Source organism: Pteronotus mesoamericanus, unplaced genomic scaffold, assembly GCF_021234165.1.
Source record: "Pteronotus mesoamericanus isolate MK-2021 breed Mesoamerican mustached bat unplaced genomic scaffold, CSHL_Meso_final contig_163, whole genome shotgun sequence".
In the NCBI taxonomy this organism is placed as follows: Eukaryota; Metazoa; Chordata; class Mammalia; order Chiroptera; family Mormoopidae; genus Pteronotus; species Pteronotus mesoamericanus.
Genome location: NW_026555064.1, coordinates 10,128,153 through 10,150,477, shown reverse-complemented (window position 1 = coordinate 10,150,477; position 22,325 = coordinate 10,128,153). Strand labels below are relative to the sequence as shown.

Genomic DNA, 22,325 nt, shown 5'->3' with positions numbered 1-22,325 from the left:
CTACCACTAATTTCCTCGGGCTAAATTTTCATTTTATCAAATGGAATAAGTAATTTATCTCCTTTCCTCGAACTCTGAGTGCTCGATTACTCCCCTCCATTTAAAGCCTGCCATGTCCTCTTTTCCACAGCCCTTGACTTTCAAAACGGCCTGTTTGCTGAAACAGGGGAAAAAAAAAAAAAGTCTCATCATTGCAAAACTTCTCACAAACAGTTCTGTTTGTGTACTTTGGACCTTTTGTATGACAATGTATGGTAGGTTCCCATAAAGACTTCACGGTAATTCAGAGATGATTCTTTAAGGCTCGGTGGTCTTGTCTATTAGGTACAGTATTTTGTCAAAGACAACTTCTGCATGTGCTCAGTAATACTTAAGGGCTACATCATCCCCACCCAGGCGTAAGACAGAACTAGAGCATAATGGGTTTTATTCTCATCAGAGAGGCTGTCTAGTAACGACTCCAGGATTCAATGCCCCCAAGTGGCCCATAAGTGATCTGTTCTCCTTGGGCCGGGGGCATTAGCCAAAGGAGCACTGGGTACCGGGGTCCCGCGGGTACTTCCCCAACGGGTACCTAACTAAATCCTTCATGCCGACGCGGTGAGCGGGCCCGAATTCCCGCCTGCTCCCCACCACCACGCGCCAGCTAAGCCCGAAGACCGCACTGTTGCTCGTGACCCGCGGCTCCACCGCAGGGGCCTCCCGCACCGGGCCGGCTTCCGGCGGCACCCAGCGTCCCGCGCGCTACTGGTCGCTGTCCCAACTCCCCCGGTTCAGAAAGCCCGGAGAAGGCAGGGGGCGCAGCCGACGCTCTAGCCCCCAGCTGCGGGCCGAGGGAACCCTCCTCCACCTGCACGCGCGGGGAAACCCCAACGATAGGTGCCCGACGGCGCCCACCTGGACGCCCGAGCCTCCAGACCACCGTTCAGCCCCTCCCCGGGCGCACGCCCGGGCACAGGCGGCTCTTCGGCCCTCTCGCGAGAGAACGAGGTGGCACCTCCTCCTCTCAGCGGCCCGTCTCTCCCCGCCCCCAGCCTGGTTGCGCGGCTTCCTGCGGAGGGCGGAGGCCTTGGACGTGGCGGGGGCCGGGCCTGGGGCGCTCCGCTTGGCCTCCGGGAGGCTTGCCTTCCGCGCCGCGGCCGAGCCCCCGACAGGTCCCCGGCCCTCCCAGGTAAACGGGCGCCGGCCTGAGCGACGCCGGGCTGCATCCGGGCCCCGGCGGGGGTACCCGCGAGGCTGGGCGAGCCGGCGCCTCACCTGCGCGGCGGGGACGCGCGCTCGCGGTGGCGTAATTTCCCAGCTGGTCTGCGTCTCCTTTCCGCCGCCTCAGTTTGGGGCGGGTCCGGAGAATGGCTTCGGAAATGGAGTCGTCGCTGGAGGCGAGCTTCATGTCCAGCGGAGCGCTGTCGGGGTCTTCAGTGTTTCTGCCGCCTGCCCGCTCCCGCATCTTCAAGATAATCGTGATCGGCGACTCCAATGTCGGCAAAACGTGCCTGACCTACCGCTTTTGCGCCGGTCGCTTCCCCGACCGCACCGAGGCTACTATCGGGGTCGATTTCCGAGAACGAGCAGTGGAGATTGATGGGGAGCGCATCAAGGTGAGCGGATGGGGGACTGTCAGGGAGGAAGGCCGTCCTGGGATGGCACGTGCCCCAACCCCACCGCGGGTTAAACGCTGGCCCCGTGCAGAGTGTCGGTCCCGTGCAGGCTGTCCGCTCCCTCTTTTCTCACGCTGATGTGGAAATGAGAGTTGGAGATTGGAAGGATTTGTAGATAGCAAACTTCTAAGGCAGCCCTTCTCCAACTTTAATGTCATGCTAATTACCTGGGGACCTTGTGTTTTGGTAACCGCGGACCACACTTTGAGTAGCAAGAGTGAAGGAGGCATCCACTGACTCATTGTCAGTGTCTCGTGCTGGGAGTCGCTGAAGACAGACCAAAGGAATTTCTCCAGGTTGGGAAATTAATTTAATAAATGTTATTTATTAAGCAGTCATCTGAGCACTGCCCGCGATACTGTGGCAGTAAAGCCCTGTTGCCTTTGAGGAAAGACCTTGCTTTTGCTACAGTGGTTTCTGTATGGCATTGAGTTGTTTAGGAACATCTGTTTTCCTGCAGAAACATCCTGTACACGACAGTTCCTGTTTGGGTGCAAGGAGAACATTCTCCCTCTCCTACTTCTTTAATTCTTATTGGTGGCTCTTGAGGCTGTGAACACACACGTAGTGGTGAAGGCAGTAAACCCAAGGCCACGCCGGGTTCTGAGGAGTTGGAAAGGGAGGAGGGGCGTTGGAGAGTGAGGACTGTGACGCGGCCAAGGCGTCCTGGTGGGCTGAGCCTTAGGCCCACTTCATTCTAAGCCGCCACCAGCTCCTCCGAAACCACCACCGTCCATCCAACTGCAGACCCTGGGGACTCCCTTGCCTTCTCCTATGTTTACTTTTTACTTTAGATTAGAATGTTCATCTTTACCTCAGTCCCGTGGGGAGAGTAGACACACTGCTTGAGTCTTACCCTCACATCCCTGAAGCAAGAATCGTATAGTTTTTAGTTCCCGAACCACTGTCCTACTCCTCATCCCCAAAGGGGTTAAGATGCTAATGATGGCAAAGGAGAAATAGAGTTGAAAACAAATCAGCCTTCTCTAGGTTCTTTTGTTGTTTAATTTTCACTCTAATTTGTCGTTGTCCCATCCAAGCCTCCTCCTTTGGGTGCACTGTATTAGGTAATTAAGAATGATTTGTGCCGTGGCTGGGTGGTTCAGTTGGTTGAAGTGTAATCCTATACACCAAAAGGTTGAGGGTTTGATTCCCGATTGGAGCACTTGCCTACGTTGTGGGTTCAATTTCCAATGGGGGTTGGCATGGGAGGCAACTGATTGATGTTTCTCTCTCACATTGATGTTTCTCTCTCCCTCCCCCTCCCTCCCCCCACCCGGTCCTTCCTCTTTCTAAAATCACATGTCCTCCATGAGGATTCAAAAAAAGAAAAACAATTTATATCCATCACAGAGGAAAAGACAGACTAAGAGGGGGGCTGAATATTTTTCATCAGAATTAGGTTAGGCCCAGGAACCTGTGGGCAAATTAAATAGTAGGGCTTCTGAAGTTTGAGAGGCAGTTCAGTTTGGAAGAAGCAGGAGTTCTGGGAGAAAAGTACTTGAGCTTTGGAGCCCAACTGACCTGGTCCAAATCTCAGCCTATGAAAGGGTAAGGGTGGACTGTGTGTCCTAAGTAGGGTGGCCAACTTTGAGACTGGCAGTTTTAAAACTGGAAGCTCCAAATTCCTGAAACCCCCTCAGGCTCAGGTGAACTGGGGTAGTTGGTTACTCTGGCCCTTAGGCAAGTTCCTTCATCTTTCAGCTTTGGGATAATATGTCATATCAGGCTGGTGTGAGGATTAGATGAGGACATGTACGAACCACCAGGTTCATAGTTGGTAATGTTGTTTAGAAGAGTCGCCTTTTCTGGTCTGGTGTCTTCACATTATTATTCCTCTTTTTCTCTGGTTTATTCATTATCAGATCCAGCTCTGGGACACAGCAGGACAAGAGCGGTTCAGAAAGAGCATGGTACAGCACTACTACAGAAATGTACACGCTGTGGTCTTCGTGTATGACATGACCAACATGGCTAGTTTTCATAGTTTGCCATCTTGGATAGAAGAATGCAAACAACACTTGCTAGCCAATGACATACCCCGGATTCTGGTTGGAAATAAATGTGACTTAAGAAGTGCCATCCAGGTACCTACAGACTTGGCACAAAAATTTGCTGACACACACAGTATGCCTTTGTTTGAAACCTCTGCTAAAAACCCCAATGATAATGACCACGTGGAAGCCATATTTATGACCCTGGCTCATAAGCTGAAGAGCCACAAACCATTAATGCTTACTCAACCTCCCGATAACGGAGTTACCCTGAAGCCTGAACCAAAGCCTGCAGTCACGTGCTGGTGCTAAATGACAGTTTTCATTACACCGTTCAATTCTGATTAGAGGAAATACATTTGAAGTATGACAGTGATTGTCGTTAAGATTTAATCTCATGTGATGGGTCATCCTGACGCTTCACTGTTTATGGTCTTCATGCTCACTTCTGTCTCTATATAATCAAGTTTGTCGCTGTGGCAACACAAGAAAAAATTTGGTTGTCAGGTGAGGTTGAAAATGAAGCACAGGTAGGACGATCAGAACATCTTCCCATTAGAGGCAGGGAAGGAAGCTTCACGAGAGAGCGTGATGGAGTTTTGAGAGTCCATGACTGTCCAGTCCTGTGTTCTGTGACTAAAAAACCACTAAGGTTGAGTACACACCTAATGGTATGTCCTTTGAAAGGGAGGTTTCTCAATAGGATAAAAACTTGTATTGGCCTCTCCCTATAGTTCTTTCTTTGTATTAATAGATTTCATTGCATTGTTACTGGTACATTTTAGAGCCAAGGCTTTAGTTCTAGTGGGAGGAGAAAGCATAGAATGGTTTTTCTGAGTCTCAGCCCATAAAGAATGACTTTCCCAACAGTTCTCTGGACGCTTGATATTTCTAATATCAATGAGTCCTACAGAAATTACTGTTATTTTTAAGAGTGATTTGAATTGTTTCCTTACTAAATTCTATTAAAATATGCAAAAATAAGTCAAATTTTAGTGCAAATGAAGTGACATAATACAGTGCTTTATATTTTATTACGGTATCTTTAAACAAGTGAAAAATGAATGGGAAGCCTAGGAGGAATTGTAAGTCGGGGGAAACAGGTAAACATGGTTCCTGGCCTTCACAGGAGACTCTTTCTTGGCTTTAGTCATTTTAAGATGCATATCTGGCATAGTATCTCTTACTCTCCCCCACCCCCAGTCAACTTAATGACTAAGGCCAAACCAGCAGATCATGTTCCACTGGGATTGCAGCTCTGAAGATACACTTCTAATTGCTGTGAGTGTACATTTATTTCTGTAATAGTATTGTGTGACATCAATTTTTAAAATCTTTAAATGTTATGGCCACAATATGCTATTCCTCCTCAGTGTGAAAAACAAGTTAGATATTAAAAAGATCTTGTCTGTCCCTCAGTGGTGGAAGGACTATTTCAGATTTTTTACCCCTAGACATTTTTACTTTGAATTTAAGACTTTGCACATAGAAAATAGTAAGATTGCATATGAAACTGTTACATGAATGGAACGTAAGCCATGAACTTTAACTGAAGTGTGCACATTGATTAATTCTGATAGGTTGCTGTCCTTGATCATTTTAGAGGAGATTAAGCCAAAAGTTGATTGTACTTATAATATTTCCAGAATGTGGGAAACAAATATGTATCTAATTTAGTTTAGGATTTTTGTTGTATCATCATGGTGGTCTTAACTGGATAATTTAATTATAAAAATGAGATAATTCTATTACATGAACTAACAAAATAATTATAGAAAATATTTGTTCAGTTTTAAGTATTAGAGCTTAAGGAAAAACAAATTGGCTTTATTTGTGTTCAGAGAGATTAATTCATTTTTCTTATGATAGAATTAAAAATTATTTGACTAAATTAATATTGATTTGTAACTATTTTTATAGTAAAAGTGAAAACTGTAATAATTGTGTTGGGCATAATAGTTTTTTAAAGAAGGGAATCTGTTTATTGCTTTCAAAAACATTTTCTAGAATGAGGGAAGAAAGTTTACAGGCTTTCCAAGCACATTTCTGTTTTTCAGTGCTGTTATTAATGAATTTTTAAAAGAGGAATTTCTTTTTGTAAGAACCTAGTAGTAACTATTCTTTACAGTTCTGTGAAAGGACTTTTTTTTTCACTTTAATATTTATTAATTTAAAAATATTTGCATCTCATTTGTAATGATTTATTGTTTTAATTTTTTCTATGTATTATTTTTAAAAAGAACATACTTATTAGTTGAATGGGGGATAAAGCTTTTAGATATTTTCTAAAATATTTATAAAATACTTAGGTTGACTATTGAGAAATCACCTCCAAAATGGTGGCTATCAAACAACCTTTAATTTTTAAAGCACAAATCACACATTTAGTAACTCCTGTGTGAATTTATTTTAGCTGTGACATTCAACTGAAAACATCAGATATGTTTTGGGAGAAGTCTTCATTTGAGAACACCAGAGGAAGCTAAGCCAGAATCTAATGCAGTTAGCTATTAATGACAATGCTTTATTGACAGTATACTGCTGTTTCCTCATGAAATCTCAACTAAATAATTTTGTTGTGGAATAACATCACTGTAACATTGCCCTCATGAAGTTCAATAAACCAGCTTTGCCATAAAGAAGTTGTGTTTTGATTGGTGCCACTTGGATGGCTCCCTGGTTACCTTGTGGCAGAGAAAGACTTACCCAACTGAAAGGTGTGCTATGCATTTTTCTTTCACAAAACACTTTGTTCACCATTTCGGTAATGACGGGTGTCTGGAATATATTTCATACTAAGGAATATGTCACTTTAAGAGTTAGTTTTAGAAAAACAATTTCTTCCTGGTAGATGTTTGGACATGTTTCCATCTTAATGGGCTTTGTTTCTGAAATCTGTGTCAACTATAAAAGTGCTTCTCTCTGAGCATTTCAAAAGTTAAATTTTCTATTCTGTTTAAAAATTTCTGAAACTAAGACTTATACTAGAGTTTGGATCCATTTGTTAAAATGTAAATACAACATCCAGTTAGTTTGTAAAAACAAATTGGGGACATGGAAATCCAGCAAATGAATTCCAATAAAACCTTCTGTGTAACTGGTGGGTGGGACTGAAAACTCGGTTTTCAGGTTTAATAAGCCTGGTTGACGATGTTCTGTTTGGACCCAAGGATCTTTGTGAAGTCCTTTCCCCCCCCTTAACTTTGACAGTCATTAAATGCAAGCATCAACATACATGATTTAGAAACAGATCATGAAGTGTTAAATCACGATTTTCAGAATAGTGAAGCATATTAAATCCCACCAGTTTTCATTCCATTCCTCACTAGAATATTACTGTGGGAGGCGGGGACTACTTCCATCCATTCTTCCAGGAGCCTGGATTGCATGCAGTAGTCTTCACAGCATCACAGCATCTAGTATTCGATGTCATTTGTCTCCATTTATTAAAGTGAAAGAAAAGTCCTCCCTTTTCCCCAAAGTGTCCGCCATTTGACAATCACTCATATCCTTAAGTGATTCCTCTCGATTCTTCAACAATTTGGCTCCAAGAGGTTTGAAGAGGAAAAACATTCTGACGTGATGGCTGCTGAGTCATGCTTCGTGAAAACGAGCAATTCATGCCCAGCACGATGGAATGGCACTAGTGCATTCAGACTGTGCTGAGAACATGTGTCTTCTGGGAGTTTTGTTTCATGAAAGTAAAAATGAAGTCACCCTGCTTTTAACTCCTTGGCAAAGCTTAAAAAAACAAAGCAGCAATTCTTTAAAGAGGTAATGAACTTAAGACGCTGAGGTCATCTTTTTTTCTTGAATCATGACGGCAGGCAAGGTCCATCCAGTTCTACCAACTAAATCTTGGCAAGACCTGTAAAATCCGTGTTACCTCGCTCCCAGTCTCAGTTTACCCATCTGCAAAATGGGATCAATATAATATCGTCCTCTTACGTCTTAAGACAGTTGTTGGGTTGACGTATACTAATGATATCCTCATGGAAGCATAAATAGGATTCCTTTCTTCAACTGACAAAGTCATTTCTAATACAGCCTTCTTCACTTCCTATTACCTTTTTGTCTTAATGGGAGGCATCATCCCTGAATTTCCTACAGCCAGAAATCTTTTTTCGTTTTATGAATTGAATTCAAGTTACATACGCATGATTTCAGATATCCTCCACAGCAGGAACAAAACAAAACCAAAAGCTACCAAACTTCAAAATTGCGTGACTCAAGTTGGAGTTTGGCGCTGAGGCTCACTTAGACGGCATCTCGTTACTACAGCCCTAAAGCCAAGGCCTAAAGCCTCCAAGACGGCCCACTGCCTCTGGTTGCACGGGCAGGAAACTTGTGCCCTGGTAGCAGCTTTTACCTCTCTCCCTGTCGTCCCCTCTGAGCCTTGGGACTCCCCACTTCAGCCCAGGTTTTGGAACTCGGGCAATGACAGCCACCTTATGGGGAGAGAGGTTTGGGGCTTGAAATCCATCTCTGTTTGGGAGGCCCCTGGCTCAGCCACTGTCTCCTGTCTCCTCCCCTGAACAGCTAGCTTTCTACCCAGTAGGCTGAAGACATGTCAAGTTTGGGGACCTGAAAAAAAGACCCCAAAATATGAAAACAAAATTAAGAAACATTTAATGAAAGTCTGGTGGGGAGTCCCATCCCCTGGCCTCGGAGAGAATGGGACACCGCCCCTTTGTAGGGAGGGGTCTCCAGTGGGCACGTTGATAGTTGCCTAGGAGCCAGGGCTACCCAGCTTGCCAGGAAGTTGTGTCAGGGCCCAGGGCCCCACGTGTAACCACTTACCCAGCTGGCAAGGAAGGGCACTAGGGCTCTCGGAGAAAACGGTCCCCTGCGTGGAGTTTCGGACCCCCAATTGTTGGCCCCAGGCAAGACACGGGCGGCGGGGGGGACCCGGCATGTAGGTAGCGGATGCAGCCTGGCCAAGGGCTGGCCCTCGGCAAGCCTCAAAGGGACGGCAGTCTCGCTGTTGACACTTCCCAGCTGGCTTTGTGACAGTTGCCCAAGAGCCAGGGTCGACCAGCTGACAGGGCCTTAGTTGCAGGGCCCAGGGTTCCAGGTGTAACCAGTTAACCCAGCTGACAAGCCATCCCCTTTGAGGCTCCTGGGGAAAACAGTCCCCAGCAAGGAGGTAGGGACTCCCTTGAACCCCAGCAAGCGGACCCCCCAGGGGTTGGCCCTGGGCAAGCCTGAGGGGGACTCCCCTGTAGGGAAGGGGTGCAGACCCTGAGGGTTGGCCCCTTTCCTGCTCTGGGCCCTCTGAAAGGCTGATCCCAGGCGCACGTGTCCTGGTGTGTCTACAGTGAAGCATTCTTCCAGCTCTGTCTTCAGTGTTTCGTATACCTCACCAATCATGGCTGAAGACCAGACTTAAGAATGGAAAAAAGCCTATAAAAATTAAGATGGAAAAAAAAAGGGGGATCTTCTGTTACACTAGGAAATACTGTATTGTTTCACCAAGCAGAACGGCAAGAGCATGCCCCCCAAGAGAGGTGGAAGACAATGCACTGCCCGTGAGAGACGGACATCAAAATTTCGTGCTTCCGTGAATGTACGCGAAGATGATGTAGGAGTAGAAATTCAGCCTGTGTTGACACTGGGCGCCAGATAGACGCGTGACTAGCGCAGACGGAACCAGGTATCCTGATTCTGCGGTCTACCCGGCGGAGCGGCCGGCCGCAGCCCCCTCAGCGTTCACTCGCTTGCCGTGGATTGGGACAGTGTGGATTTACATGTGCCTGGTTAGGTGGCACAGGTTTTATCTTAATACATATTTTCTTAAACGGCTAAGCTTTTATAATTCTTTGTAGTAAGACGAGCGCAAGCCCAGGATCCTGGCCTGGTCACGGGTAACGAGGCCTGCGGCTGTGGAGTGGCGCTGCGCTGGCACCCCCGGAACGCGCCCTCCGGAGCGGCAGCGAGCAGGGGCGCGTCCTCCGCGCGCGCGCAGCGCTGAATGCCGCGTAACAGGCCTCTTTCCCGGGAGCGGTTCGTCGGCCAATGAGCCAGGAAATTCAAGGCAGGCAGTTACTGGGACAGAATTAGGACAGGTAATGTTTACTTAACCTCTGTGACACTTGTGTTTAAATATGTTTGGAGTCAATAACTTTTTCTGTTTTCTTTAACTCTTTAGTATGGAGATTTGGAAACACAAAAACAGTATAAGGTAACGAACCGTTCCTCCCGCCCCGCCCTCCGCGCCCCCCCCCCGCCCTCCGCGCCCCCCCGCCCCCCGCCCCCCGCGCCCCCCCCGCCCCCGCCCCGTGTCCCCACCTCCGGCTTCATCCACACACGGTCCGCATGGTTTTGTCTATATCCCCATCCACTTCCCCTCTTCCTGCACTGCATTTCGGAGAAAATTCCAAGCAGCCTGATTGTTTTTAAAGAAATGTTGTCAAATTAAGTCCTACTGGTTTGAAAGCCATTTTTTTTTCTTTCTCTGGTGACTTTCGATACCTCTGCCCTACGCTGAACATGGCTCCCGGAGAGTAATTTTTACTTTGCAGTCCCACCTGCTGGATATTTTCCCTGACCATCTCGTTTAAGTTCACTGCCTTGCCATTTATGCCATCCCTCAGAGACACTTTGGGCTCATCTGCCTAATTTTTCTCGATTGATGGGTGGATGTGGAGTCATGCCGATTACACGGCAAACTCCTGATCTTTCCTCAGGTCTTACTACAATGCTCTGAAAATGGGAAATGATTAATATTTTTAAACAACTTAAAATGTAAAGTTTGCTTAGTAATTTAAGTATAAGGGTGGGTGGGTCATAAGAAAACATCATTCCCTTCTGCCCTTGACGCCCAAAGGAAGACAATGACAGATGATTGTATATTTCGTTTAATACTTGCATTGTTTCTATAGCGCAATTATAGCAATCTTTAAATTTACTTTTCATTACAAATATTTGTCAAGTTTTGTTTCAGAAACATTTTTCCTACTCTCTTGCACATGCACCCAGACACACTACAAAAAACTCATTCATAACACAGTAAGGGCAAACATTATTCATGTAAACATCTTTCATTAATTTCCCATAATTTAAAAAAATCATAGAATTATAGATATTGAATAAGGCTCATAGATTTAGTTCAAATTCCACAGAAGACCAGTCAAAGATGCTCGTTAACTGTGCTGGGGTTAACTTTTGGTTGCAATAAATGCTGAAAGCATACCCCTGGCTTCCAATCCGTAAACATACCTCACAACCTCATAAATGCATTTCACAATAAAAAGAGAATGTAGAAAACCCAGGAGGAAAAAGCTGTTGAAGGAGGGAGCTCAGAACCATGAACTTAATTTCTACTATGATAAGCAGGCATTACATAGTCCCTGTATTTCCCAATACATGAATCAAGATTAATTATAGTAACCCAAAATGTAACCAAGTCAATATGTTAAGATACATTGGCAGGTGTGTACATATTGCTAGTATACACAGTGAAATTTGTCATAAAAGTGATCATTTCATTATACCCAGGACCAAAGCTGAAAAAGAAAACCCCTACTCACGTTGAAAATCATTATAAAGGAGAATTTCAGTAACCTAAGAGTCAGGGACGGTGGGAGGTATGTCCTAGGGATGTGATTGGTCTTGGGATTGAAGTCACAGACAGAGGAAGCGAGGACTGACGTTATCCGAGGGCGTCTCTCTCTGGTCGGAAAGTTCGGTGCCTTCGTGCATAGTCTCCCAGAGCTGAGACAGGAAACGTACTGTGCTGAGAAATGGGCCCTTTGCCAGCTGCGCCCTCCTCCTTCCTCTGCGAGGTGGAGGTCAGGCGGCGGGGACTGCTGGCAAAACGGTGAAGTCCCACCCCGGGGCCTGGGCCCCAACTCCACTGAGGGCCGCCTCCCTGACAGGTGTGACTAGGCAGTAAGGGTGGCGGTTGATGGCGGCCAGAAAACCCAGTTCAGAGGTTCACACGGCCACGTCTGGCTTCTGATTCTGCTGCCCTGCAAAGAAATTGTGCTCTGGATAAATGCACCAGTGTCTCTAATGCCTTGAATCCACTCGCAGGCCCTCAAAGGCCCCGAGTGGTGTCACTAAAAGGTGGACACACCTCCACGAGCACCTAACTTACACCAGGAAGCGGCTGAGGCACTGGGGAAGCCTACAAGCTCTCTCCACACCAGATGCAACAACACCGGGAAGTTGCCTTGGGTCAGAGTTATTTGCAGGCTTTTGATTTTTAAAAATCAAAATTGATCTGCATTATATCTCAATAGACTCAGATTTTCACCAAAAATTTTGTAATTTGTTTAAACAGCACTGGAATAATTCAACTTCATTTAAATATATTCATTCTACCATGAAAATAGTTCATACAAACATCTATTTACATACAAACACATTAAAATTTGTGAAAAGGGTTTCCACCTCTGTGGTTGTATGGCTTGAAATTGTTTCATTGCTTTGAATATGTATGCACACATTTGGCAAAATAAAACCATTACAATTTAGAATTTTTAAAATAAAAAAGTGACACTGAGGCTCCAATTCCTGAAGGGAAAGATCAAAGAAAAAAAAAAATCTATCAGGGGACCTCCAGTAGATGTAAATTTAATATATTTTGTGAACCTTTGATCTGTGGCAAATAAACATCACAACGATCACTCTTGCAACATAGTTTTGCTTGTTTTTCTAAAACAAAAGATGTCTGGATTCTAAATCACTACTCTTAAGACAGAAACTTGAGGCAACTGTTTTGAAACAAGGCAAAACAGAAAACTATTCCTTCTTGGAAGATCTTAAATGCATTTTGCAGTTGAGTGACTTACAATTTTGTATATTAAAGGAAAGTTACTAAAGTGCCACATACTGCCTCACTGAGAATACAACCCTTGAATTCACTGTTCACAGTTACTGCAATTTTAAGTTACAATTAAATGTGGTAAATGGTTACACTTGGCTTCCACCTTGGCCTTTTCAGATTGTTGGTGATGAGGAAATACTTTTTCAAGTGTGAAGAACCTCCAGAGGGACAGTGAGTTTAACCACGGCTCCGGGCAGGTTCAAAGAGGTCTTGAAAAATGAATTTCCTTCTTAGTTTCTCAGGTAGACCAGGGATGAAGCAGGTTCAAATTAGAATAGGTCCTACAAAACTCAAGTCTTCCTCACCTGTTGCTTTTTAATGTCATCATTCCTTTGCATCAGAAATTCAGCTCCTACAGTTGTTTTTGTTAGTCCATTCCAATGTCCATTTGGGGACGTACTCTTACAGATTAGTTCCTATTCCTAACTAACACAAGATACTATTTAATCACAGAAAAGCTGCTAAGGAAAGTTCTAGTCATGCAGGAGTTGGGCTGAGACGGCTCTGAGTGAATCCCCTTGAGGCCTGTGGCGTCCTGTGCACCCTCAGGCACCAGCTGGTTTTGGAGAAGGCAAAAGTGATTTCTTGATTCCCCACCACATGGAATCTTCCACATTTCTCTTGTGGTCATGATGCTGATAAAACCACTAGCTTCCATGACAGATGCAAAGAGTCAGCAGAAAAGTACATCCTGAGGATTTCCCGTCAACTTTGGCTCAAACAAGAAACAATCCCTTAGTTACTCATCAGTTACTCCTTAGGGAACATCAACCCCCTCAACTTCTTTTCCTACCTGTGGATCACAGTGAATCTCAAGTCCCGTCCGATTCTACCCCCTGACAAAGTCTTACATTTGTGAGTGTGTGTGGCAGGGGAGAGCAGGAACGAGGCGGCCAGACATGGCACTGAGTAGATGGAGTGAGGGTCCCGCAGCCGGAAAGACAAGAGAGGGTCCGGGGGGCCCTCAAAGCTGAGACACCAGCAAGGGAGAAGCTCAGAATGTGAGGGGGAGAGAGGAACAGCGGAAGAGGTCAGCTGGGGATGCTGTTACCCAGACCCCCAGGCCTTGTCAGGAGGAAGGAGGAGGAGGGAGCAGAGCACAGGAGAAGGAAGAGCCAGGGGCACTCAAGGAGAGGAGGGAGACAGACAGAGGAGGTCCCGCTGAAGGGCTTTCCTCTGATTTGTCTGAAGGTCAACACACTGCTGGGTGTTAAAGAGTGTTATCATCCACTATGCAATGGATTAGTTGGTTAATCACCACTTACACCTCTTCGATCACTTTTATCAAAAAAAAAGGAAAAGAAAAGAAAAGAGAAAAAGGCAAGAAGGAAGGAAGAAAAAAAAGAAAGAGAAGAAAGACTCCATTTGAATGGGGTAACTAGAGTAACCTATTAGGACAGAAATTACACCCACTGTAGTCTCAACCAGAGCAAGACGGGCCTCAGAAATGAAATCTTTCGAAGTGTGGCTGCATCAGAGGTGTGACCTGGTTGTCCTGTCCCTGACCTCCCTCCTGGATCTGACTCCACTATCCAACTTGAGGGGGTTAATTAACACCATCTTTCCCTTGCAAACAGTCACTCACCCTGGGACCCATTTGAATCAAAGCACCTATCAGAACACACGCCCCAAGACGGCTTATCTGTCACAGTTTACAGAACGGTCTCTTTCTACAGAATAGAAGCGATCCTATCCTGGTGCCTTTTAATCTAAAAACTCTCTCTGGTCCTCTGTCTGGGCGGCCCTGACGACCTCTCACCTGTGAGCCTCAGCTGGCCTCGCTGGCACCACGCCACCCCGCTGCTCTGGGGCTGCTGGGGAAGGGAGCTCCCACAAGCCGGGCCTTGCCAAAAACGGAAGGGCTGCTCCTGCCGCCGCCGCCTCAAGGGCTGCAACCCGTGCCCAGGGCCCGAACTGAAGGTTGTGAGCAGCCCTGTGTTAAGCACTTCCAAGAGCAATGTGAAACTGACAAGAACTATCCAACTTCCACCTGCCTGTTTCTGACTCTTGTTCCCCTCCCAGCAAGCCGCCTCTGTTCCGCCAGAGCTCTCTGCTGGCCACAGCTTGGAAGGCTTTGGCTTTCGGGACCAAACTGGCTCGGGTGACAGGCGCTACTGTTGACAATTGCAGGTCAGAGTCACTGCTGCTGTTCGCCAGACCTCCTGGCTACCTCATTGAGGCATCTAGAGAAGACATAGCTATGGCATGTGGCGGGGTGCGCGCTTTCAAAAACCCCGAACTCCCAGAATTCATTCAGAGCGATCCCAGGCATGTTAGATACCTAGTTAGCTAAACTAAAAACAGGGTTTTCCCTTCTTATTTCTGCAGTTGTGATTACACATGGCTCGCAAAAAGGCTGAAATGCTATTGATAGCGTTGCTTTAAAACTATACAGGTGTTATTCTTAATTCACAATGCTCTGAAGCAGATAAGTACTTTGAAATTACACTGATGAAGAGTTTTAGCGTTCAGGTTTGATTTGTACCTAGTGATCAGTATGTCTCTCTTAATAGTAGCGATTAAAAAAAACATAACGTGTGAATTCTGCGTTAGAATTCAAGTTTGCGAGTTGACTTTTGAGTTCAATGCACTGTGCCACAAGCCAGACTGCTCTATGTTATGTACATTTAATGTGTATGCACAAAGAAAAAAACTACTAGCACTACTGAAGATATTGCAAAATTGCCACAGTTACTGCTTAGAAATACTAATTTCCCTCTTTTCTTCCTGAAAATATATATTACAACTCTTCCATAACTTAATGCAAACAAAGTAAACTCTTCCTTTTCACATCTTAACGCAAAGATATCTCTGTTTACATGCGAGAATACTAATTCTATAATAATATGCCAGCCCTAGGCACCAGAGCTTTATATTAGGACATAATAATAAAACAATAGAGAAAGAGCCAGAGAGACCTACGTACTGGCACTGACACAAAATCCATGTGGACGTTTTCTCCTGTAAAAGGTGCCTAAGCTAGAGAACAGGACTGAGGGGTGAAGTGACTCAAAAAGCGGGGTTCTGTTCACTAGGGAAAAAAACAAAGCCATTCTATTGCAAGATACAGATCAAAGGTTAAAAGGCAAATTATACTACAAATTATTTAGAGAATAAAAATGTAGTGATTCTCTACCCTCCAGACGGCCCACCTGCCGGAGCGCTAGCAACACACCTTGCGGTGGCCATTGGAAAAAACATCATGGAAAAACCACGGACTGAAAATGACTGGAAACCCCTCTTTCCCTTTTTCAGTCTGATCATTTGGCATCTCTGAACGTGGTCCAGATTTAGACTGGAACCACCCAAGAACATCATGCTATGTCAAGTGCTCGACAATGCCTCTCAGTGGGACGCCGCTGCAAGGCTAGCTAATTTTAAATCTGGTATGAGTAATACAGTCAAACCTAGTTAGTAGGCGAGAAAGTCGCGAACGCAGAGTGAGAGGATGTGATGTCACAGCACAGCACGAGCAGTCCCTGGTTGTCCCGTAGTTGGATAAACGTAGTGCATAGATCCAAGATTCTGTTCCAGGCCTCTGAAGCCCAGAGCCAGGCCCTTCACTTCTGCTGGGTGGCCTGGAAGGCCTTCAGCTCCACCTGGTACCACTCGGGGGCTTCAGGCCCGCTCTTCCCCGGGGGGCTGTGGTCATAGCCATAGGCCACAGTGAGCTCCTCGTCGGCCTCCACAGCTCGGAGTGTGCGGACGCATTTGATGGGCCCGAAACGGGGGTGGACAAACCTAGGCACCAAGATGGATACAGTCATTCCCGGGGAAGGTTAGGAGCAAAGGCGGGGGTGTGGGGAGCCGCTGCAGGAACCCCCCCGCCCCCAGCCCGTGCTCTGCCCGACGCCACGGATAGGCCCTCGGTGTGCGGTGCCCACATCAGCCTCACCCAGGAGGTGCTAACAGGGGGCTCTCAGCCCCGTCCAGACTGGCTGGATTGGCACCTACATTTTGATGTCACCCCCAGGTGACTGATTCATAGCCACATGAGAGTTTCAAAAGCACTGTTCTGTGTTCCTTTTCGAGCATATTTGGCACGCTTTATTTCTAAGCCAACAACCCAAGTCTTCCTGGGATTCCTGAGAAATCGAATCCAGTGCAGCTGCCCGCATTTCAGCTCATCGGATTACCTGGCTGGACCCGGGGCGGGGCAGGTGCGGGAAGGGGGGACTTCAGCGGGGCACGCTGGAGTTCTAAGAAAGAGCCCTGCGGTTTTTGGAAGGCAAAAGACTCTGTATTCCGCCCTATACGGATAGATTCTGGATGCATTCTTTTCTAGCAAAAACATAGATGAAGATTTCTGCCCAAGGAGGAAGTCCAGGCCTCCTGCCAACTTGCTTTAACATTTCCCTGGGGAGCCCCCTGTGAAGGAAGCGGCCTCCCCTCCTGTCCGGGGTCCCCTCAGAAGCAGAGGCAGGACCCTTGCTGTATCGCGCTCCTCTGCCAAAGGCCACCAAGCCAGCCACCTGCCCAGCTCTCTGCAGGAGGTCAGGAACTGAGTGAGTCACGGACTCCTCTGGCAGCTGCTGAGTCCCAGAAAGGGTGTGCGCAAGGCATGGCCAGAAAGAAACAAGCTCATTTTACATGCATCTGGTCAAAAAAGTATCATGCATTTATGGTCACATTTTGAACAAAAAGCACTGAGACATCAAAGGAGAAGGTTCCAGATCTAAAGCTGAATTGGCACATGAGGCATGACAGTTAAGTCCTTGGCTGGTCCTCTCTTTATCAGTGGTAGCAAAGGAATGTGTCTGTGGCTTAGGGACAGGTTTTGTGCGGGGTTAAAAGGAACAATGTCAACCTCATTTGAGGGGGCTGCTGTGGCCACCCTAACCAGGGGTCATGTTTCCCAAAAACCATACTTGAGTTGGGGTTGGATGACTTTAACGTGTGTCCTGGTTGCACACGCGATCACTGCCTCCTCTTGGAAAGCTCAGCTCGTATCTCTGAATCCTACTTTCCTCATCTGCAAAATTGTGATGTTAGTAATTCTTATCTGACAGGAGTGGTGGTTGTGACAAAATAGGGCTACATGTATAAAGCACCTCACACAGCGCCTGACACAAAGTGAGGACTCAACTAATGTTAGTTACTATGATGAACGTACACGTGTGAGAGAGCGTGCGCACGTGAGAGTGCATGTGAGTGTGCGCCTGTGAGAGCATGTGAGATGCTCGTGTGTGAGCATGCACCTGTGAGCGTGCACCTGTGTGAGAGCGTGCGCACGTGAAAGTGCACGCGTGTGATTGTGCGTGCGTGAGTACGCGCATGTGCCTAGGATTCTCAGGTTCTTCATCACAGAGCAGGTCCCAGGGCCAGAGACTCAGGAATTCCTTATAAAAGTCACAACTCTTTGTCTCAAATGAAAATACAGCATTAAAAAAAAAAAACCCTCCTGAAGTGCAGCTCTGTTTATCTTCTGGTACACCGAAAAAAATCCCGTGAGAAGTCTGTGACTTCTCTTCATTCTCCTGCTCTTTATCATTATTTTCAGGGAGTGGAAAATGGACTGACAAGAACTCGACTTCAGGGGTTGGTTCCTCAAGGCGGGACAAAAACAACTGTCAAGAACACTGAACTCCTTTCCTGCCTGTGATCTGGGACCAGAAGGGGAGCCGCCGTGCTAGCGCCGTGGTGCTGGGAGGACTGGGCGCGACCCAGCAGGAGAAGCCGGGGCACCGCGCGGCCCCAGGGTAAGTGCGCAGTGACTGCTAGCGGCACAGCAGGACGTGGCCCTTCTCCCCGGCTACCTGTGCTTACAGCCAGGAAGGTGGTGCTTGACTGTCTACTTGGCACTTTGTACCAGTCTGCAGTTAAAACAGCTTACAAACGCATAGTTTTGTTTACGGTGTGTGTGTATCACAATGATGTTAGAAACAAATGAATGCTGTGAATCGGTATCTGAATTTATATGTGATTCTTCTTCACATAGCCTTCCCATTGCCCCAAATAACTAACAGGTCACATTGGGTTGGAAAAAAATAACCCTGAAGAGTACAGGGATTTGATTTTGCACAAATGGCTCCTTCTCTTGTCTCCTGTTCCCGCTTTTTTTGGTGAGAAAAACCGTGTCCTTGCAGTGAAATCACAGAACTGACTTAAGGCAGCAGTTGACGTAGCTTTCATTATCGTTGGTACCACTGCTTGAAAGGGTTGTTGTTAAGCTGTGTGCAGCTTGGAACAATGCTTCAGCCTAATTCACATTGGCCATGAAAGCCTCGGAGTTAATAAGAGTTTCAGTTTCATTTCATATGACACACGTCCTTTGCCATTTCTACCTGCCCTTTAAACTGAAGTTGGAGCCTCAGCGCTTGCTACTGCCTGCCAAGGAGAGCGAGTCACTGCCAGAACCACTTTCAAGCCCTCTCAGGGATGCGGCAGGGACAGTCCAATCCTGGCAATTTTCCGGCAGATTAAACGTACACGATGTGATCGCACTAGGTTAACAAGCGGGAGGACGCAGGGACGGCACGCCGCAGCTGAGCGGCAGAGGGGGCCCGCGGCGGCTCCGGCTCGCAGGAAGAACCGGCATCCCAGGCTGAGCTAAGGGCAGCAGCGGCAGGAGTACCAGCAATCCCAACGGCACCCTTTAAGGGATTTGAGTCAGAGACACTTGGCTTTGGGAAGAGAGCATTAAGGGGGCACATACAAACTACTAAAACATTTGTAGGGCTACGATGTGGACGAGGTTGACATACTGCACCAGAAAGAAAGGGGGACAATTAGGGCCAAGGGCCGGATGTGTCAGGGAAACCTGTGTGGGCTCAATACAAAAGAACATTCAGAGAACCCGAGACCTAATTTCAGACTATCTCTTTCCAGACAACCACCTTTTTGGATGATAGTAAGCTCCCCATCAACAGAGGTTTCCAAGGAGAGGTTCAACAAGCAGTTGGGAGAGGAGACTCGAACCCCAAGGGGAAGGTAGGATAATTTGATTAGAAGAAAAATAACAGCTTTGTTGAGATATAATTCACACCACCATAAAATGCATCCATTTAAAGTGTGCAGTGCAGTGGTTTTCAGTGGTGCAACCATCGCCACTACCAAATTTTAAAACCTTCATCACCCTCAAACCCCATGTTCGGTAGCTGTCGACCCCCTTTCTCCCCACTCTCTTTGGCTCTAGGCAACCACTGATCTGCAATGTCTCTATGAATTTGGCTGTACTGGATAATTCATATAGATGGTCTATTGTGACTGGCTTCTTGCACCTGGCATAAGGTTTCCAAGGCTCATCCATGTTGTAGTATTTGGCAATACTTCCTTCCTCTTTATTGTCAAGTAATAGGGATTCTTTGACTTCATAGGTCTTTTACAACACTGAGATCACATGCCCTATGCTTAGGACTTTTTCCCCTTCCTTTCATAAAAGCACTCCCTACTCTCCAGTATGGAGAGTAATTTCAATTTTTGCTTATTTGAAATAACACTCTTCTTAATTTTCCAGAATGAGACAATTGATAGGCAAAAAACCTACAATAAGACAGCAACCATCAACTACAGTATTTCGATAGCATGCCTACTCTCCAAAGTCCCTTCCCTTTCTTAGCCTGCCAAGGCCAAAGAGCGGGGTTGTTTAGAATATGAGTTTCAAGCCCTAACCGCGAGGCCCTGGGCCGGGGGCCCTCGGGTATTCAAAGGGAGCAGCGGCCTCTGGGGCGGGAAAACAGGATACCCTTTCACGTGGTCTCTTCTGTGCCCCAAGGCACAGACCTGCCCAACAGCGAGGTGGCAGACTTACGTGTCGTAGGTACAATTTGGAGTGAAGGAGTGGTTTGCCTTGTGTCCCAAGGAGGCACAGTACTTGGACACGTGGTTGTAGGGCTCAGGCACATCAATGACCGTTTCTTCATCAAGGGAGAGGGTGTTCCCATTCAGGGCCCAGTCTCTGCTGTCAACCTGCAAAAATTAAGACAGTGATAATTAGGAAGGACCTTTCTCCCCAAAGCTCAAAGGACATCAGAGAAGTGAAGTGCTGGTTTGAGCACCACAGGGAAAGAGCCCAAGGCGTCTCAGCTGCTGATGGTGCAAAAGGGATAGGCGGTGTCACCAGGGAGCTCAACTTATTAGTTACTGATTTTTTCCTTATCTTATATGAAAAAAAGGATTAAAAGGCCCTCACAATGAAACACATGGCATATAACCAGATGTCTTTAGGTTGTTTGTTTCTTCATGGCATGCTGAAACCTGTTACCTCAAAAGCCCGCCAGCATTGAACTCCAATTTTTGCACATCCATTTGTTATTTTAAGTAGCCCCAACAAAGCAGAGTTTTAGCCATTTAAAGCGTATTTTCAAGGGGACACCTCGCCCTTCATCTGCTATCAGTGGATGAGACAAACCCAGGACCATACAGACCCCCGGCAGCCACCATCCTTTGGCGCTCTCCAGCCCAGACTGCCTCACTGTGTTCTGCATCTGTAGACGTGGGTGCCCGCTCCCATCCCGCTCTTTCCTGGGAGTTCCCTGCCCTCTTCCCTTCTCGGATGGTGGCTCCCCTGCCATAAACTGTATATGCTGGGAGGACACCTCCTCTTCTGCAACCCCGTCCAAACCCCAGCCAAAGCTTGCTGGGTGCTGCTGCCTCTCATGCTCAAGCCTTTTTCTTCGGTCAGCCCCCAAGACCCTTGAACCCCTACAGTGAGGAAGAGGAGGGAAAACAAAAGTGAGAGCATCACATGGAACCAGGAATATAAGGAACGCACAACTGTGCTTCAGGAAAGTCCCACCCCTCCATTACAGGTGGGCAATCGCTGCGGCCAGCCCCGAGTCACCGGTTAGCAGTGCGCTTTCTCATCTACAACGGGACTCCCTGTCCGCAGGGCCGCCAGCAGCCTTCCCTTCTCCACCCCGTGCCCCAGGATCTGTAGGTGCCCACCGAGCAGACTTTTGGAGCAAACAGGATTGCATTTTCGTACAAAACTGTTGACTCTCGGAGGTATACCATCTCTCCTGCCTCAATTACAATTAAGCTGTTATTAGTCTCTGATATGCATTCAAGAGATATTTACTGAGTGCCCACTGTATGCCAGGCACCACGTAGGTAGGGATACAGCAGAGATGCAAGTGAAAAAAATCTGTGTGGATCTCAGTATTCCAGACCTGTCATGTGATACTAACATATGGCACTTGGAACCACTTATGCTATCATGTCATTAGTTGTGTATTTTTCTTATCTCCCATCAGAACCTAAGTTCCATGTGGATGAGGAGGGCACCTCATTCATTTTATTACAGTACAGCCTAGTGAGTGTCAGCACAGAGCAAGGTCCTGCTCTGGGAGACCCTGCTTGAACTCTGTGAGTTACCATACAGGTGACCTTGGGCCAACTGCTTGACCTTTCTGGGCTTCAGTTTCCTTGTCTATAAAATGCTTGAATAAACACATTATAGATCACTATCCTGAGCCACGTGTCATATGCTGCATTTCTGGGACTTTTGGGATGGCCCATATAGAGCCGACGCCATCACAGGGGGACACGTGGGGACACTGTGTGTCAGACCACAGCTCGGTGTGCATGCAGCTCCGTGTGCCTGTGTGACTGCTTTGAATGAGCAATAACTTAATTATCTCAGGGCATTTCCCCCCTAACGATTCTGTAACCAGTGAAAAAGTGAAGACACGAATGTGGGATATGAGCTTAAGTTGCACACGAGCAACCCAAGTCAGACCGGGAGGGAGAGTCCAAGCTGTGCTAAAGCCTTGAGCTTTTTGCCGTTAGGCAGACACTTAAAGACGTTAGTTGTGAAGTTAAGAAATGAGAACAAAGAATATAAAATCTGGCAAACACATCACAGATTGCGTCTTAAAGGCAGAAGGTGACTCAACTCTAACT

At 46.8% G+C, this 22,325-nt stretch overlaps 2 protein-coding genes across 2 annotated transcripts in view; one reads left to right on the top strand and one right to left on the bottom strand.

The window, feature by feature from the left end:
* The first annotated feature begins 1,057 nt into the window (after nt 1-1,057).
* RAB33B (RAB33B, member RAS oncogene family) lies at nt 1,058-6,294 on the top strand. Its single transcript, XM_054563029.1, has 2 exons — nt 1,058-1,598; nt 3,524-6,294. The coding sequence occupies exons 1-2, from the start codon at nt 1,350-1,352 to the stop codon at nt 3,962-3,964; spliced, it is 690 nt and encodes a 229-aa protein (XP_054419004.1). The 5' UTR covers nt 1,058-1,349; the 3' UTR covers nt 3,965-6,294.
* Nucleotides 6,295-10,482: 4,188 nt separating this feature from the next.
* The window catches only part of SETD7 (SET domain containing 7, histone lysine methyltransferase), a 40,574-nt gene continuing 28,731 nt past the window's right edge, over nt 10,483-22,325 (bottom strand). The window contains exons 7-8 of the mRNA XM_054563020.1: nt 20,233-20,390; nt 10,483-16,223 (exon numbers count right to left, since the gene is read on the bottom strand). Coding sequence (XP_054418995.1) covers nt 16,043-16,223; nt 20,233-20,390 — 339 coding nt within the window. The 3' untranslated portion in view covers nt 10,483-16,042. The remainder of the gene's footprint in view (nt 16,224-20,232; nt 20,391-22,325) is intronic.